General features: G+C 35.1%; 2 protein-coding genes across 3 annotated transcripts in view; one reads left to right on the top strand and one right to left on the bottom strand.

Annotated features, from left to right (window-relative positions):
• The window catches only part of LOC123555981 (GRIP and coiled-coil domain-containing protein 2-like), a 45,916-nt gene extending 39,379 nt beyond the window's left edge, over positions 1–6,537 (bottom strand). For both annotated transcript variants that reach the window (XM_053547813.1, XM_053547814.1), the window contains exons 1-3: positions 6,440–6,537; positions 3,593–3,645; positions 649–705 (exon numbers count right to left, since the gene is read on the bottom strand). In XM_053547813.1, coding sequence (XP_053403788.1) covers positions 649–705; positions 3,593–3,598 — 63 coding nt within the window. In that variant the 5' untranslated portion in view covers positions 3,599–3,645; positions 6,440–6,537. The remainder of the gene's footprint in view (positions 1–648; positions 706–3,592; positions 3,646–6,439) is intronic.
• A 4,931-nt stretch (positions 6,538–11,468) lies between these two features.
• Positions 11,469–19,153, top strand: LOC123554681 (tubulin beta chain-like). Its single transcript, XM_045344960.2, has 3 exons — positions 11,469–11,628; positions 17,221–17,685; positions 18,019–19,153. The coding sequence occupies exons 1-3, from the start codon at positions 11,572–11,574 to the stop codon at positions 18,832–18,834; spliced, it is 1,338 nt and encodes a 445-aa protein (XP_045200895.1). The 5' UTR covers positions 11,469–11,571; the 3' UTR covers positions 18,835–19,153.
• The last annotated feature ends 584 nt before the right edge of the window (positions 19,154–19,737 follow it).

Raw genomic sequence — 19,737 nt, 5'->3', positions numbered from 1 at the left:
CAAATAAAATTTCTTCTCCTAAGAGTTGTATATATCTGTCAAGCTTACTTACTTGTCAGTTTATATGGGATAGAGTTAAAAGTATTTTTTTTCTATTACTGCATACTATAAAGCTCATGAGTGACCAACATGGTATCCAGTAAAGTCACTTAATTGGACTTAATTTTACCTCAAGGTACAACCTTTTCAATACTGAGTGCCGAAGCAAGGGAGCTATCAGTAAAACTTTTCACTTCTCTGATATAACATGGACACTAATCAAGTCAAAGGAGACACTCTTCCACTAACCTAACCTAATGGGGCTGTATTGTTTGTTTGTTTGTTATGGGTTTAACACCATTTTTCAATAATATTTTCGTTATGTAACGGCGGGCAGTTAACTTAACCAGTGTTCCTGGATTCTGTACCAGTACAAACCTGTTCTCCTCAAGTAACTTCTAACTGATCAACACGAATCAGAGTTGGAGGACAAATGATTTCAAACACAAAGTCCTTTAACAAATCTTCATGAGAACATACACCCCACCCAGGGATTGAACTCACAACCCGATAATCCATAGATCTACGCTCAACCTATTGAGTTAAGCCGTCAGGTCTAGACTTTATTGAGACATACACTGATGTGTAAAGAAACTGTTAACCAATTACCTTTGATGCGGGACTTCCTCCCTGAGAGGAACTATCTTCTCCTTTTTCTCCTGCATCCTGAAATAAATGTTTACATGTAAATTTTATTTTTATTTTTGCTGGATTTAATATCCCACCGACACAATTATAAGTCATATGGAGACATTCCAGCTTAGATGGTAGAGGAAGAACCAAGGTTCCCCTCTGTGCATTATTTTGTCACGGGTAGGGCACCTGGGTAGAACCACCGACCTTCCATAGGCCAGCTGGATGGCTTCCTCACATGAAGTATTCAATGCCCAAGTGAGGCTCAAACCCTGGTTTTCCCACATCAATGAGGGGCAAGTGATTTGAAATAAGCAACCTTAATCACTTGGCCACCGAGGCCGCTTACATATAAAATCCTTGATAGAATTACCTTGGATTATAGATTAATCTTTTACTCTTTTATTTTTACATATAAATTAGCTAGTTAAGGTCCATTTCTGACTTTCAAATAAGTTTCCAATAATGCTTCTCTATCTGCAACTTGTTGCAAAATAGTAGTCTAAATGTGTACGCAAGAAACGTAAATAGAGATTATATGAAAATTCAATGTATTGCAGAAGTGAGAAACCAAGAATTGTGCCACTGGTCAAAGAGATGGACTTCGTCCTAAACTGTCAGGTGTCCAATTAATTCTTTATGTATTATTACCTACAATGAATATTGGTACCTGAAGGGACACCTCTGCAGTGCTGGATGGCACACTTAAAGTATTACTATGTCAATTTGTAAAATCTGTGTTTTGTAAATAATACCGAATAATACTATAGTTGCAATACAACTACTCAGCTTAGCTCTGTATCTATAGCATTATAATATTATCTGATACTTACATACATAATATATGAACTGTCAATAAATAATAAGTAACAAGAGATCACAGAGTGATCTTGGCGCCCACCAATGTGCCATTTTTGAGAATTCCAAAATTTTAAGACTTATTGACTAGCTCAAGGTCAAATTTCATTTCCGTACAAAACACTGTGCATGTGGTCAAAATTCGAAACCTGTAGCTTGAGAAATGTGAAAGTAGGTCACTATATCAATTTCAAGGACAAAGTTCTTTGTACACAAAACTATGCATGTGCATCAAGTTTGAAGGCTGTAATTTGATAAATATGAAAGTAGGTCACTAGGTCAATCTTAAGGTCAAAGTTTATTTTGGTACACAAAACTATGCAAGTGGTCCAAATTTGAAGGCTGTAGCTTTAGAAATGTGAAAGTAGGTCACTAGGTCAAAACCAAGGTCAAATTACACTTCAGAATACAAATCTATACATGTGGTCCAAATTTAAAGCCTGTATATTCAAAAATGTGAAAGTAGGTCACTAGGTCAATGTCAAAGTTTGCATCGGTACACAATCCTATGCATGTACGTCTAAATTTGAAGCCTGTACCTACAGAAATGTGAAAGTAAGTCACTAGGTCAATCTTAAGGTCAAAGTTCATTTCGGTATACAAAACTATGCAAGAGGTCCAAATTTGATGGCTGTAGCTCGAGAAATGTGAAAGTACGTAACTAGGTCAAAATCAAGGTCAAATTTTAGTTTGGAACACAGTACTATGCATGTGGTCCAAATTTGAGGCCTGTATCTTCAATAATGTGAAAGTAGGTCACAAGGTCAATGTAAAGGTCAAAGTTTGTTTCGGTACACAAAATTATGCATGTGGTCCAAATTTGAAGGCTGTAGCTTGAGAAATGTGAAAGTAGGTCACTAGGTCAAAATGAAGGTCAAATTTCATTTCGGAACACAAAACTATGCATGTGGTCCAAATTTGAAGGCTGTAGCTCGAGAAATGTGAAAGTAGGTCACTAGGTCAAAATCAAGGTCAAATTTTATTTCGGAACACAGAACTATGCATGTGGTCCAAATTTGAAGCCTGTACCTTCAAAAATGTGAAAGTAGGTCACTAGGTCAATATCAAGGTTAAAGTTTTTTTCAGTGCACAAAACTATGCATGTGGTCCAAATTTGAAGGCTGTAGCTACAGAAATGTGAAAGTAGGTCACTAGGTCAAAATCAAGGACAACTCGTGTCAAGGTTCATCTTGCCACTCAAAACCATACAGGTGGTCCAAACTTGAATGTTGTAGGTTATTGACAAGAAGATTTTAAAAGCTTTTCCCTATATAAGTCTATATGAACCATGTGACCCCCAGGGCGGGGCCATAATTGACCCTAGGGGATGATTTGAACAAACTTGGTAGAGAACCACTAGATGATGCTACATTACAAATGCCAAAGCCCTAGGCTTTGTGGTTTGGACAAGAAGATTTTCAAAGTTTTTCCCTATATAAGTCTATGTTAACAATGTGACCCCCGGGGCGGGGCCATATTTGACCCTAGGGGAATAATTTGAACAATCTTTGTAGAAGACCACTAGATAATGTCGCATACAAAATATCAAAGCCCTAGGCCCTGTGTTTTTGAATAAGAGGTTTTTCAAAGTTTTTCCCTATATAAGTCTATATAAACCATGTGACCCCCGGGGCAGGGCCATATTAGACCCCAGGGAAATAATTTGAATCATTTTGGTAGAGGACCACTAGATGATGTTTCATACCAAATATCAAAGCTCTAGGCTCTGTGGTTTTGGACAAGAAGATTTTCAAATTTTTCCCTATATAAATCTATGTAAATTATAGAAATAAACAAAGGGCCATAACTCACTAAAGAATTGTTGAACCAGTCTGATTTTCAGGGGGACACAACTAGGATACCAATACATCATTCTGACAAAGTTTGGTCAAAATCCCCCTGGTAGTTTCTGAGGAGATGCGATAACGAGAAATTGTTAACGGAAGGACGGACGTCGGACCACGGACGCAGAGTGATTTGAATAGCCCACCATCTGATGATGGTGGGCTAAAAACTTAAATAAACAATCTCAGAAACTTTCAGAAGAAAACCAAACACTTACAGCCATCTTTCCTTATCTCTCTTTTTTCCCAACAGATCAGGCAAGCCACCTCACTGAAATATTCAAAAATTTTAATGACAATTCTTATCAAAACAGCATACATGTAATATACAGATGTATCATATATATAAAATGTGAATGTCGGTAGTGCTTCTCACTTTCCTATGCACTTTCCTCACTTCCCAGTGAAATTATCCACTTCTTCTTGTATATATAGTCATAAATACAAACAGGTATTGGCTGCCAGCATTTGGATCTTGCTGTTGTACTCCTCCTATTTTTATCAAAATTTCCGGTGAAAATATAATACATTCAATTTAAACAGAGCCACTGAGAAGCCAAAGCATCTCAGCAGTTGAAAACAATTCGCAAAGTTGTCTGAAATCCATCCCAATTCCCATACAGTTCTGGTAGCTCATTATAATCACATTAAGTAGATGCACAATAATCCAGGACAAAATTATGCTGCATATCATTTACACAGGACTTTAAACTTACATGTATTGAAAGGGGATTCAATTCCTCATTGACTTAAATGCCAAAATTATCAAATAATATCCAAAATTACCAATTTTCTGGTGATTTAAACCTATGTATGTATTGTACATGATTAACATTCACTGACGTGTTACACGGCAATATGCGCAAGCAATAAAACCGATAACTTTACATGACTGTGTACTGTGATTTGTCTTCCATTATTTTGGTCCTTCAAAGTTTTGACATTTAGATTGCCCGTCACAAATATAAAACAATCTGAATACTGTGTTACCATATATTCGTGCCCCTTAGTGGTTAATAACATGTTACTACTTTATGAAATAGACGTAAACTTAACAGTTTTCTGTTTTCTGTAACAACTGCACAAGTTTCTATCTTTGTTTGAACAACAAAAAAACTGAAAGAATCCTACATGTTTCTAAAAATAAACACATCTGTATTAGCCAACCTTGACACACTCTGGATCGCTGAAACGCTTATCATCAAATTCGTGCCCCTTGGTTCCCAGCTTTCAACAAAAGTCTCTATGATCAGGGGAATCAGTTCTATACTTCACAACAAAAGATTTTTTCATATCACTTTAGATTAATATAAATTTCATAAAGTTTTGAAAGACATTGTGGTAATAAATGCAAATAACTATTTAAAAACACTGCCAAACTACTTAAAAAATTTTAAAGGCAAAGTTTTAAATCTGAACTATGAATATCAACATTTTTTTCTGACATTTTTTGTAGATTTATTTTACAATTTTGATATTTTGATGAAGTTTGACATTAGGCGTAAAAAAAAAATTGTTTGTTTCCGGTATCCCGACCTACCCTAAATTTTTGGCCCGACCCTAAATGTTTTTATGGCCTTGGAGAACATTTTTTTCAACTTTTTAACAAAAAGATGCAAAACAGCACTTTTTATGCTTTAAACATGGCCAGTGATGTTAGAAATCAACTTACTGATGCTCTAAAGGCATAACCCCCTTACTTGTAATCATTTTTTGACAAAAAAATAATTTCCGAAAAGTCTCCCTTAATAAAAAAAATTTCCAAAAAAAAAAAAATTTCCGACCTACCTACCCTAATTTTTTTGAGCATGTTACCGGAAACAAAGAATTTTTTTTTTTAGGCCTTACTGCTGGTCACAGATATGAACTCTGCCTTATAATTTAATGTCAGAAATCTCAGATCATATAAGAATTTACTTTAAAAACAGATCTCAATCCATAATTGGATTTTAATTGGCATTTTGTATGATAATGCGTAGTGCAATTTTTCGGTGTAAGTATACGTTACAGGTAATTTTCCATGATCAATTTCATGTGACATGAATGTGTCAAGCGTCTCTATGTTGTTGGAATGCAAAAGATTGTGAACTATGCAAATTTAAGGAATTATGGGCCATTTCAGAAAGAATTGAAAACATTAGAGGCTTGAGGTGTTAGTGTAACGTCTAGTCCCCGCAAGGGTTTCAAGGGGTTAGACAGATAGGGTATTGTTGTAATAGGACTACTTTTACATGTTTCTGTCGCATTTTGACTGTTAAAGTGACGAATAAAGAACTTGTTTCGAAAGTTGATAGGTACTCGGACATGCGCAGTAGTCACGCAAGGCGCCATTCCTTCCATTTTTGGGAGCAATTGATGATAAGGCACTAGTCAATGGTAACTGGCCAAACATCGAATTATTTTGACTAAGTAATACCCCTGCCAATTCTCTCATCGATTCCCATGTTTCTCACTGGGAAAAAGTCTTAGGGAGTATTCATAACTTTATCATGACATCACAGTACATTAGGGTTCAATTGACCAATCAAGAGCTCATTTCGAGTACTGCCAGTTTCCACTGGGTATGACGAAGTAGTTTACAATGAACATAAGTGACTTTAGCAATTAATATCATACTATTGTAGAAATCAAATTAAGATTTTTCACTGCACATGCTCCAGATGATGCTACAAACAATCAAAACTTTGAGGTTTCATCAAAATATCATATTGATTTAATACCTTTATTTTAGTTAAAAGTTGAGATTTTACACAGGGAGTCTATGATAAAGTCCGAGTAAATTATAATCAATACCCAAGTGAAATTAGTATCATTCCACAATGTTTTGGACATGTTAAAATCATGAATCCTGCTGCACCAGTATATAATTTAAGTAGGTATAAACCATAAAGACCATTTCAGGACATCTGTCACTTTGATACGGTTTTGTAAACAAACTTACAAACATGACCTGGTGGAAAACTCAAAATTTTCTTTCATTCGATAATTTGTTAGCATTGTAAAGTTGTAAGGAAAAATGTAGGAATTTCCTCTTGTAAAAGTATTTGTTTTCTAACAATGTTTACCTTTCTAACACACTTAGTAACACTGGCAGGTTGAATATTTCAAGGAAATAGACGTGTCCGCGGATGTGACATTTTGATTTTTGGGAGTTATGTCCCTTGGATCTTGTCTAATACAAAATTGAATGTTACATTTTCGTCGTTGTAGTCTTCAAGAAATATCCCGAAGGAATGAATGAATGAATTTATTTATCATCATCATCATCATCATCATCATCATCATCATTATTATTATTATCATTATTTCTATTATTGTACAGAAAAATGTACACTTTGCAGGCATTACTTTATAAAGCTGTCAATATTCTAGACAAGTTATTTTCAGTCAAAGAATTGCCGTAAAAATAGTAATGTGGCATAGATATCATACACAAACTGATATCAGTCGTGGAAATTCACTACCTTTCCGATGGAACGCGCAGATGTAACGCCTGTAGATCTAGGCTTTTAACCCTTACCCTGCTAAATTTCTAAAATGGACTGGTCCATCATTCAATTTGGGCAATACCATTTAATATTAGAAGGGGTGTTCACTGAAAATTTACTGACTGAATAGCGAACAGTGCAGACCATGATCAGACTGCACGGATATGCAGGCTGATCTTGGTCTGCACTGGTCGCATAGGCAGAATCACTTGCCGCCAGCAGGCTAAGGGTTAATTAAGGGAAATATTGATGCAAGGCACCAGTAACACTGCATATTGATAGATAATATGGTAAATTCGGGTAACTGAGCCACCCGGGTAACTGAGCCAGTTACCGATTATATCCGATTATACCCGATTTTTTTCCGATAACAGTTGTTCCCCTATGTAATAAGTTGCCATTTACTTTCTGAGAAGAAAACAGAGTTTTGCAGGCGGGAAAATTAAAATTTTGAATTATCATCTCTGAAGGCGGGCTTTAATAAATGATATTTGAGAGATGTTGCCATTTGTTAGTTATCAAGTAGCTCAGTTACCCGAATTTCCCATATAAGTTCTGATGCATACACTTAGTTATTTTCTGGTATTTGTTAAAATTATATATTGTTTCACTACTTCACAACATAGTTCTACTGAAATGCAGTATTTAAGCAGCCAAGCCTTATAATAATGAGAACTTTTGAGCATAACAGTCCGATGAAATGCTGAATTATTAGGGCTTAAATAAGTGTCTCTGAAAATTCAACCGATGCTGACCCTTAGAAGTTTTTTTTATCACTTTCTGCAATATAAAGTTCCGATCAATCACAAAAATATGCTTTGTTACGTTAAAAATTAGACTTACCACATGTAATGCATTGAACTTTTATTTTTATGCAAAAGAAAGATTTTTCAGTCAACCCACCGGAAATAAACAAATTTTTGGCCGTAATGAAAATGAGACGGCGTATGGTATCGTCGATTACAGAACACCGCAACTCCTACATTTTTAGTTTTGTTAGGCCTATATGGATTTTAAAGGTAAAATATATATTTTAAAAATATGTTAAAAACGTAGTCTTTAACAAAATTCTAGATCACGGAGAGCCCTAAAACTTTTATATAGTGCAACTTAAGCTGTGTTTTCACGATAGATAAAGTTTTTATGGCCCGGCTTGTCTAGTCCTGTTTTACCTTCAGAAAATAACTAAAGAAGACATTACCATGGTCATAATCTTATAAAAGATTTTGAACGTTAATTTCAAAGGATCCTTCTAATTTTAGTTATGACAAACTGTGCATAAAGCACTATTTTCACACTTGCTGGGGATTATTCTCCAATGCGAAAATATTTATACCAAAAATAATGCTACCCTATATTTGTTCAATAAGTCTTTCTTCTATACTAATTGGTTAACACAAATATAACACAAATATACTAATGTAAAAGTAGTTTCGGCTTAATTGTATTTCACTAAGAGCTCACCCGCAAAGTATTGTGGGTACTAACAAGTGTTTGCCAAATATTGATATAAAGTGTTTATCACTTAAGTTTATGATCGAATCTGACTAAATCTGATGGTAAAACTATGAGGCGAAAATGAATATGGTTCCAGTAACCCCAACTAGCATTTTTTTCTAATTCACCCTATATTTCTTTTTTGTTCAACAAAAATGTAGCCTACTGTAAATAAAAAAAAAATGTATACACAGTAAAAGTCAATTATTGCCACCAGTTGTCCATATGGGCGACTCGTTGAATCCCTAAAGAATTTCAACTATTTCAGTTTTTTTGGATAAATGTAAGTTACTGAAGATGCTCCAGTTCCACTTACCTTGATTCTTTTACGTTCCGGATGCAAGAACGGATCCATGATTTTCGTTTCGGGGCACAGACGTTCTAGGGGGTCTGGGGGCATGCCTCATCGGATTATTAGCAAGTATAACTCAAATGGTGCGATCTATCGTATATTTGAGCATCAATACGTGTTTTGAATTGTAGTTTTTTTAAAGGGCAGTTGGATCAAGGTGATATGTTTTTGATTGGAGTATTGTCCGACCCCACTGTTCCAGCAGTATAAACACTATTCATATAAACGTTTAGAGCGAAGCGAGCCAAAATCTTGACTGAAATGACTGATGTTTCAATTCTAGACTATGAAAAATGTATGCTCGTCTGATTCGTTTTTATGCAAGGATGGCGCGGGAGAGGGGGCGCCAGTCGAATCCCCTTGGATGCTCCCTTGCAATGTGTAAAACATCCTACACATATCTCGAGTTGAAATCAAATATGAAAAAGCTTTCTTCTATAAAGAGTCCGTCCTGTCTCAGATCGGGTTTGAACCAACCCTGAACGACTCTACTGTTTTGTGAGCCGATTACACTAACCGCTGAGACCTGGTGACAAATACAGCTTGTATAGCCTAGTATTAATTTAATGATGGATTGGGACAAAAATAAAGTACCACAACCTATATAACAATCAATAGTTCGCCTGATGATCATGTACTTAAGTATTAACATTACTTTTCACACCTAAAGTCTTTTGATAAGTGATCGAAATACCTATGTTTTCAAGTATGATATTGACCTCCTCGCGGAAACCAAGCCACAACACGTCGGAGATCTTCAGATTTAATATAATTGCACTTTTGATAACTCGATCCCGGAGTAATAAAGAACTCGAGATTCTCGATTGAATTTGTTTAATTTACTTACCTCGAAACACTGAATGATTTTTCAAGTACTTAACTTCAAATGTTTACATAGAATACAAAAGAGAGAAGAATATGCGTAACAAGAAGTTTATACTTTGATATATAGGTTTAATAATAAACAAGATCCATGTCGGACATGACTATTCCCACGCCCCAATGCCAATGTAAAGTTTTCGTTTAAAAATGTGGCAGAAAAAGGGAAACATTGTTCAATATATATGGAAGCGGTATTGTTTATATTATATAATTATGCAATTTAAGTAAAATTCCCTTCAACAGTTATAGAGCTGCGGTGGCCCAATGGATAATGCACCTGCCCCACAATGGGGAGGTCGAAGGTTCGAGCCCTGTCAGAAGCGGGTCTTGTTATGGAAGAGAGACCAGTTAGTGAGCCGCCAGCTAGTTAAATAATGGTTACCGATTGCCTACCTGTTTGGTGTCAGGCATTAAAAATAGGAATCGGGAACTAATGCTGTTCAGTGTATGTAGGTGTCTCATAAGCCATTTTGGCTGGCCCTTTCAGTAGGGGTGACACTTAAATAAATAAATACACTTTACTTTTACTTTTCTTTATAGAGCTATGTCATTGAGGAGTTACTTTAATAAAGTGAGATAATAAAAGAATAAGCAAGGAAGAGTTATAGTTCTTGTATACTGCTCTTACTCTTTGAAGGTGTCTCATAAGCCATCTTGGCTGGCCCTTTCAGTAGGGGTGACACTAAAATAAATAAATACACTTTACTTTTACTTTTCTTTATAGAGCTATGTCATTGAGGAGTTAATTTAATAAAGTGAGATAATAAAAGAATAAGCAAGGAAGAGTTATGGTTCTTGTATACTGCTCTTACTCTTAATGTCCTTCATCTTCATATGCAGTTCAAATTAAATCTCTCCAGAGTTATGCCCCGGACAAGTAAATTTATTAAAGGGAGACAATTCAAAAAGAAAAAATGGGACATTTATGGTTCTTGAACAATGCTATTCTCCTCAATGCCCAAGTTGTCAGTGTGTGCAGTTTTAACAAACTCCCTATCATAATGTTGGAGTTATGCTCCTTATAAAAATATTATTAGTGAAGATAATTTAAAATGTAAGAAATGTAGAGTCATGTTTCTTGAAATTTGCACTTATTTGTTGAAGTTTTTACAGAACTCCTTTTATAGTTTTGTGTTATGTTCTGGGCAAACGTGTTATGGACAGACGGACGGACGTATGGACTCACGCACGCACATAAGACCATTGCCAGTACCACCTTCGCCTTTAAAACGGTGGGGGTGGGTGGGGGAGAGAAAGGTGGGGAAGGGTAATAAAGAAACTCTGTAGGGTTTAAAACTCTGTCTTCCGGTTTTATACAGCGAGGCATCCATAGACCCATTCCATTAAGTCAGACAGACGGGCGCACACAAAAAAGAAAATCATTATATATAGATGCAAAGATTTGATTTGTAACACGAACTTGATTAAGTGCGTTGTTCTGAATAAGGAATGTGATGCATATTAAATAGGAAAACAAAATATCTGTACGGCGTAAAAGAACCATTTTAATTTTTAAACGGGCACTGGATAAAAATTACTTTTATACAATATAGCCGTACGCTAATTTCTTCACAGGTCTGGGCAAGTAGCGGATTTTCTCACTGATTTATTATAAAAATATGAAAATTATATGGAGATTTTTAATATCCTCTTGTTTGTATAGTTTGATTTTCCGTGCTCTAAGCAATTATTGAAAAATTGGCCAATTAAACACGGAGACCAAATATTTAGACCAGTTACCAAGTTTAAAATTTCACCAATAACCAATACATTTGAATATGCTGGTTACCGACTTTTCGTTATAATTTCATTGCACGTTATATATTTACATCATTGAAAGCGGGTACCAGCTATTAACCGTATCGGATAACGCGTATAAATACTGCGGTAAGAAGGCGTGCGCATCACTCGCCAAGGAAAAAGCGGACACCGACGAAAAACGTTACATTAAACGTACATTACACATTAAACATACAAAATGAGAGAAATCGTGCACATTCAGGCCGGACAGTGCGGAAACCAGATTGGTGCCAAGGTAAGACACTTAATTATTATGTTTTTTTTTCTTCTATTTTCGTATTTTAATCATAATAAACTTACCTCTTTATATCATCAGCCTACCCCAGGGACTTCGAACCTACGACCGAAGATAATTTCACATAATGCTGTGTCTTTTTACTTCATTGTCACTTTATTCATTCATTTATTTGCTTCCTGATAACTCTTTTTTCGTTTTGTTGTAAATATGTATACATAAACCCAGGCTTAAGATTTCAAATTTTAACAAAAATGTTACACAAATATTGATCTATCGCATTCATATTTGATCAAATACAAGAGCAATAATTAATCGAGCACAAAAATGCTTGTCAGATTTCTGTATCATATCATTAAAACATCTAGGAGTAACTTGATTAAACAAAAACGGCTTTAATTGCTCAAATAATTTTAATCATTCAAATCTGGTATCGGATCAAAATGTTCATTAGAAGTAAATAAAACGCACAGGTGCCCAACAGAAGAAATGGGTTATGACATTTTTGAAACTGGCGCGGTGTTTCTCAATAAATTAATGTAATGTTAAAGAGTTAAGCGTCTTCTTTTTCCGTTTACCTTGACTCAGGTAACCTTAGTTTTCTTAGTGATAACACACATGTATTATCTTACACAAGTGATACGCCATTAAAGTTTAGTTTCACCTCATGTAAACAAGAGTCAGGTTAGTTTTATCCGCCTTGATGAGCTTGTAAACACAGGCCCCTTGCAATAAAAGCTGACCTTGACTAACAGCGGTTACTTTCAAATCAGAACAAAAAGCGGCCGTTTTTAGTGAAACTTAATATGACATAGTTCGTTTTTTTGTGCAAAATTTGATAATTTGAAAAACCCATTCTTTGGGAGCTAGTCGAAAGTCGGTGTTTTATTGTAAAGCAGGTTTATATTTAATGGGCAAGAAAACGGAAGTTTTGCCCAAAATTCATAAATAAAGCTAAAAAATCAACATATTTATCGTTGAATGAAGACTGACAAAATATCTAAACGTGATTAAAATCCATATGTAAAAAATATTCTGTCCAATTTTATTTGGATTCTTCTGATAAAATATATGTTCATTCCTGGTCCCGTGTTCACAAAACACTTTTCGGTCTCAGAAGAGTTTAAGTTTGAAATTTTAACATAAATTTTGCTAAACCTTCAAGGTTGAATTCCAACTGAGACTGCATGACCATCAATACTAAATTGCAACTTGAAAAAAGTTATTAACTTTAAATTCAAAATGCTATTTAGATATAAATGACAAGTAAAGTTTCATTATCAAACTCAGCTTAGACTGAAAATGTTTTGTGAACACGGAGCCAGATTTCCACTGTGTCGTTGTATATATAAGAAAAATTTACTGAGAAATTTACGACAGCAAATATTGACTAGATGATCTGTTTTCACATGCTTCAGTCCAGATTCTAGGTTAGGTGATAACAGATCAATATTCCCAAGAAATAGGTCACAGCGCTAGTCTAAGAAAATTTGTCAGTTGTTTGGTTTACTTGAAACAAAACTCTGTGATCAATTCGGATTTAGTAGAAAATAAACGAAAAGACACATGTTCATTAAACGAATTTTACATACTTCAACTGTCTGTTCAATTAAATGTACTTGAATATTTTCATTGCAAAACAATTCAAAAATTCAAAACTATATGACACCTTTTTTATACTTTAAAAGAAAGCCTGCACGACCAGACCGAAAGGATGGGCTTCGAACCCAAACGGAACCTGGAGATAGATGCCTTGCTAAGACAAATAGAAATACGAGTCGATTTTGCATTTAATTATCGTCTGTTCCTGCCCCTGATTAGTGACGAGAAGTTGTTAATTGAACGTGCGAAGCATTATCTTAAATATATAACTGACCAATATCGTATATCTGAAATATTTTCGAAGTGTCAAAGAACTGAAGAATAGCAACATAATGCAAGACTAAAAATCTATTAAGTGAACATTTCTAAATTTTCCCCTGTTCATCGTACTTCGGTTAGACAACTATCTCAAACAAGTGAAATGTCAATAGATTTCTGACTTTTATCTCTTCTTATTAAATCCTAAAAATCCCTCTATCAAATAAAAATCTTATTATGGCGGTGTTAAAGTCGTGCATTTATCAAAAAGTGGCACTTAAAGTGTCGTCCGCTGTACAGGTCTATGCATGCTGCGTGTCATTAACACTTAAAGTAAACACGGACACTACAACAGTTACGTTTAAAGCTTTTTGTAAGTACTTCAATATACTTAGTACTTGTTGGCAACCAATTATCAAAACTTTTGAGTTAACCAATGTAATTAACAGAACTAAGAAAGTGTTAGATCTACTTCTTTTTTTTTTCAAATAACCGAAATAATTTTAAACATGAGGTTTCTACTGTTTGAAACAAAGCGACAAAGAAACATATAGATTTTGAATTTTAAAGCTTGAAAGTTATTGAAAACCTCTCATTAAAAATTCTTTTCATGCTTTGAAAATCAATTCTTGTCCAGAAATCAAAAGAGTGGCTTCTTTATGATCTGTCGCACACGAGTTGCCAAGTTGCGTAGCTATTTTTTTTTTCTAAATAAAATTTATAGTAATGTTCAGATAAATCTGGGTTGTAATTGTAGATTATCTTGATAAAATATGAACCCAGACTACTATTTGGCTGTACTTTTTCATACTCGAAAATTCTACTGAAACTTTGCCAGTATCTTATTTCGATATTACATTTGAGTAAAAAATTATGTCGGTTAAACATGCATTTGTAATACTATAGTGTAAAGCCTAATAGAAAGTTTAGCAGCTATAAATTTAAATAAATGCAATTATTAAGATATTATCTTAAATTACCGCCAACAATCCACTCGTTGGTGCTTCTCGTACAAAGTTGTCTTCGTCCATGTAACAACATGTTGAAAATTGAAATCCCGCCATGACAGCGGTCACTAACTGTTGTTGTTGAATTGTTTACACTCAAGCAGTGTTGCTAGGGCGAAATTTATCAAAAGTATTTGGTTTTCCGATACTAGACAATCCTTGACTTTTGAAGATCGATACACTAAATCCCTTTTACAACATACCAATTACATCGGGTTTATCTTGAAAAGAAGATAGGGCGTATATTGTCCTTGACTAAGTAATTTTCTTTATTGAAATTCTAAAGGCTTTCTATACTGAGACCTCGAAATAAGGTCTTTAAATTAAGTAATTATCTTTCTTCTTTCAAATTTAATTCTTTATTGATGTAATTTTTGACGTAAATAATTGCAGCAATTTTAATTTGCCTTGAGAGTAAAATTACTTAATATAATAATCATAATAATGATAAAAACATTGTGCATTTAAACTTTAGTCTGAAATAAGCATTACTAATAATGACATACAAGAGAAACACTGAATAACCCTTCATTTGATGACATCTTTAAAAAAAAATCATGTTTTTTTTTGCGCAGATATTATAATAAAAGAACTTGATGATTAATTAAACACGTTAAAGCCTTATTATATTTAAAAAAAACAACAAAAAAACAACAACAACAACAAAAAACAACTAGCTTACCATTTATTTGTTATGCATAGGTAATAGGTATAAGAATATGTGAAATTGTTGTCAAAATTGAAACTTAGAAATAACCTAGACAAATGCCCGTATACTTTAGTCTACATACTTCAGTAGACAGTTGCGGGCACGAAGCAACAAGCAGTATCGAACAAACTTGCCATTTCAAGCCATATCGATTATTTATCGAAGATCGGATCAAAACAGATTTTATGTCTCATTAATTACGCATCTTGAATAACCTGATTTTTACCATCGAATAAAGTGACCTGACAATCCTGTATTGATGCGCCAGTGTTCGATTGCAAAAAATTCTGACGTTATCGGAAATCTAATCAGGCATACTTTGTAAATGGATAAGTTTGATTTATTGTTCGGATTAAAATTCAAATTTAATATTGCCAACGGAAAGAATCATGAGAATGTACGCTTAATAAATATCGAATTCAAATTTATACAATAGATCCCTTAATATATTCACGAGTTTTGCCAACAGAGCGATTTTTTTCAATATAACCCTTTATTAGATTATTGAATAACCATGAAGCTTTTTTTGAACAAACACTGACAAATTTAATTAAAATTTATTGTTTATGGGTTCGTCATGTTGTTTGAATAGCTGTCTGTCGTAATTTATCAATTCATTTTGTATATACTAGTAGTAGAGATAGTACCTAAGTTTTTCAAATCATAGGTTTGAAGTTAAAAAGCTTTGAAATGAAGACAAGTGTCCATATATTTTTCAAAAACAGAAATATAGACAATATTTTAACCAGAAGTGTGGAGTTATGAGCATTTAATAATTTCATGTTAAAGAAAATTTTGTGATCAAGGAAATGTAACTCTTCTCGAACATGGAGAGCATAAACATCAAAGGGACATAATATAGTGAATATTTACTAATTGGGTGCATTTGATTTAACATTCAACTTTGATCTGGATTGCTAAATAATGATCCATGATACTGTGTGCTAAAAAAATAGAACATCTGGAACAGTCTATTAACAGCAAAACTATGCTGTAGCAGAATGCAAATAGTGAAGCTCTAACTGGGACTCGAACCCAGGACCTCTCACACCTAAGGCAGACACTCTACCACTTCCCTATAACAGCAGCAGCTAATAGCTATGCAGTTTAATTGCCTGGATTATATTGCGTGAACTGGAACAATAATCGGTGACTCCGGATTATCGGCGTATTCGCTTTGTTACCTAACGGCAATTTCCGTGTAAAGAAAAAATATAATCTAATGCTGCCAACGTCATAATCGGTCAAATCTGCCCAAATTTCTCTGACGTGTTGTTCAGAGTATGAACTTACTAACTGGTAGTACCAGTGAAATATAACTAACACTGAATCTTTTATATTTGCCCTTTTAGCAGCTGTCGAACGGAAAAGACCGTGAGCTTTGTCCAAATATAAGTAATTATTTTACCAGTTTTGAGAGGATTTCAATTGATGGGAAATTACAGTTACAAACTAGATACCTTTCTGCAACACATGGAGTCATTAGCATTCACTGTCAATAAGTATTATGACTAAGATCGAGTGTCATTCATACATTTCAAAGATTATAGACAGAGTCTTTTGTTTACATTTTTTATCGTAACCGGTGCATTTGTAAAAATCACTTTAGTTTGAAAAATCAAAGTATGTGAAGAGCTATGGTACGGTCTCTACTAGTAGCCTACACATTTGCTTCTCAACTTAAATTGTTTTTCGTTTGTTTCTGTAGTCGTTGCTAAGGACGCCTCTGGCAACAAATTGATTTCTATACCTCAAAGGAGACAAGCCACCTATTGAAAGTTTAAAAAATACAGACTAAAATGTTTCAATAATTCATAGCGTTACTGAAATATGACACCCTTTCAACGAAAATTGATCCTTGTCCTTAATTATTTTTCCTATAACTAAGGCCAACGTAGATTCTATATCTATAATAGAATCGGGTAACATTGATAGAGAACTGAAATGTTATGAATCTTGTCGACATTTAGATATATGCAGACAAATATTTCATATAAAACCCATTTCTACTTTCAGTTCTGGGAAGTGATCTCAGACGAGCACGGTATTGACCCCACCGGTACCTACCACGGGGATTCAGACCTCCAACTTGAGAGAATCAACGTTTACTACAATGAAGCCACCGGTGGCAAATATGTACCACGTGCAGTCCTCGTCGATCTTGAGCCCGGTACCATGGACTCTGTCAGATCTGGTCCATTCGGACAGATCTTCCGTCCAGACAATTTTGTGTTCGGACAGAGCGGAGCCGGTAACAACTGGGCTAAGGGTCACTACACAGAGGGTGCTGAACTCGTCGACTCCGTCCTTGACGTAGTCAGGAAAGAGGCTGAGAGCTGCGACTGCCTTCAGGGATTCCAACTCACACACTCCCTTGGTGGCGGTACCGGATCCGGTATGGGAACCCTCCTCATCTCCAAAATCCGTGAAGAATACCCAGACAGAATCATGAACACCTTCTCCGTCGTACCATCACCAAAAGTAAGCTGATGTTTTAAGATCTTTGTTAATACCAAAAGTATGCTATTGTTACCGAACTTGCAAATTGGGTGTACTTAAAGGTCAACCTCAATACAAAATATTTCTTATTTAAACAAGTAACCAAATATCTAATTGGAAATATCATTACATTCAATAAGATCTGATATTGCAAGATTTTGTTTATTTAAGTAAGCCTTTGAAAACTGATTTGGACAAATTAAAGAACTGAATTTCATGGAGGATTTACTTTGATATTTCATTGAAACCTTAAGTTATTTGTAATCTGAATTGTTGACTTGAAACTTACGTTCTGTTGTTGTTTGACTTTTTCAGGTATCAGACACAGTCGTAGAACCATACAACGCCACCCTCTCAGTCCATCAACTCGTTGAGAACACCGACGAGACATACTGCATTGACAACGAGGCCCTCTACGATATCTGCTTCAGAACCTTGAAACTGACCACCCCAACCTACGGTGACTTGAACCATCTAGTCTCTGCTACCATGTCTGGTGTCACCACTTGTCTCCGATTCCCAGGTCAGCTCAACGCCGATCTCCGTAAATTGGCTGTCAACATGGTTCCCTTCCCACGTCTCCACTTCTTCATGCCAGGATTCGCTCCACTTACCTCTCGTGGTAGCCAGCAGTACAGAGCTCTCACCGTCCCCGAGCTCACCCAGCAGATGTTCGATGCCAAGAACATGATGGCTGCCTGCGACCCACGTCACGGCAGATACCTCACCGTCGCCGCCATGTTCCGTGGACGTATGTCCATGAAGGAAGTCGACGAACAGATGTTGAACGTCCAGAACAAGAACAGCAGCTACTTCGTTGAATGGATCCCCAACAACGTCAAGACAGCTGTCTGCGACATCCCACCACGTGGTCTTAAAATGTCCGCCACCTTCATTGGAAACAGCACCGCCATCCAGGAACTCTTCAAGCGTGTCTCAGAACAATTCACCGCTATGTTCCGTCGTAAGGCTTTCTTGCATTGGTACACTGGTGAGGGTATGGACGAGATGGAATTCACTGAAGCCGAGTCCAACATGAACGACTTGGTCTCTGAATACCAGCAGTACCAGGACGCCACCGCCGAAGAGGAAGGCGAATTCGACGAGGAGGAAGGTGAAGAAGAGGCTTAAACTTTCAACCTCAAAAAACATGAACTCTCAAATAAATGAAACTAAATCTTAAAATCAAACAAAGACAATCAAATTTCCATCCAAACCGACCAAATTATGCATGGTTTAAAGTACAAAGTGAATGTATTATTTCGACATCATTTGAAAAGTTTTTACAACTTGGTATTGTTAAGTTTTTACTATGTATTTGGCAGCTCTTTACAACTGTTTTGTAACGTGTAACTTTATGTCTAATTGAAATTTGTCGTATTTACACAACTCGCAATCCAGTATTGGCAATTTCTGTGATGAAACAAAATAAATGCAAAAATTATCTAAATTTTTTTTGATTCATTTTTATGAAATGACATAAAAAAGGTGTATCCGTAAAAACTGCTTCAGGTTTCATCTGAAATAGTGCTGTAGTGACTCCCTCATTTTTTGTGTTCACATGTGTTAAAAAAAAAAATGTTTTTTCCTTTACTGTGTCCACTACTAGAATACATTTCCATTACATAAATATGGCAAAAATGCCTATTTTCTAAAACGTCCGATTCCATCAATATTCAGTGACAATATTCTACTTAGTATGTCACCTTCAGAAAATAAAGTTATTATTATCATTATTATTATTATTATTATTATTACATGTTCTGAACAAAATGATAATTCTGTGAAGGTTACATTCTACCAATTCAATTTCTTCTTTATTTCATATTTACAATGGAATATTCAGACCTCATTTTCAGCATTTTAGAGCATTTCAGTGATATGAAAAATCATATATGGTCATTTAGTATGACATGTCTTCTTATCAAAAATAGAAAAATATTGATATGTTATGTTGTATATAAGAAAAATAATCTGTTCTGAGAAACATCAGCCTCTAAAAATGCCCCCATGAAAACAGCCGTTTAGCAATTA

The sequence above is a fragment of the Mercenaria mercenaria genome, chromosome 7 (genome assembly GCF_021730395.1).
Source record: "Mercenaria mercenaria strain notata chromosome 7, MADL_Memer_1, whole genome shotgun sequence".
Taxonomy (NCBI): Eukaryota; Metazoa; Mollusca; class Bivalvia; order Venerida; family Veneridae; genus Mercenaria; species Mercenaria mercenaria.
The sequence above is the reverse complement of the archived record's forward strand: the minus strand, read 5'-3'. Positions and strand labels throughout refer to the sequence as shown.

What these genes read in the sequence shown, in the direction of transcription:
- LOC123554681 (XM_045344960.2), top strand. Translation starts at nt 11,572, where the DNA reads ATGAGAGAAATCGTGCACATTCAGGCCGGACAGTGCGGAAACCAGATT. An exon ending in GAAACCAGATTGGTGCCAAG is followed by an intron (nt 11,629 to 17,220) that starts GTAAGACACTTA and finishes TTCTACTTTCAG; the next exon opens with TTCTGGGAAGTGATCTCAGA. An exon ending in CCGTCGTACCATCACCAAAA is followed by an intron (nt 17,686 to 18,018) that starts GTAAGCTGATGT and finishes TGACTTTTTCAG; the next exon opens with GTATCAGACACAGTCGTAGA.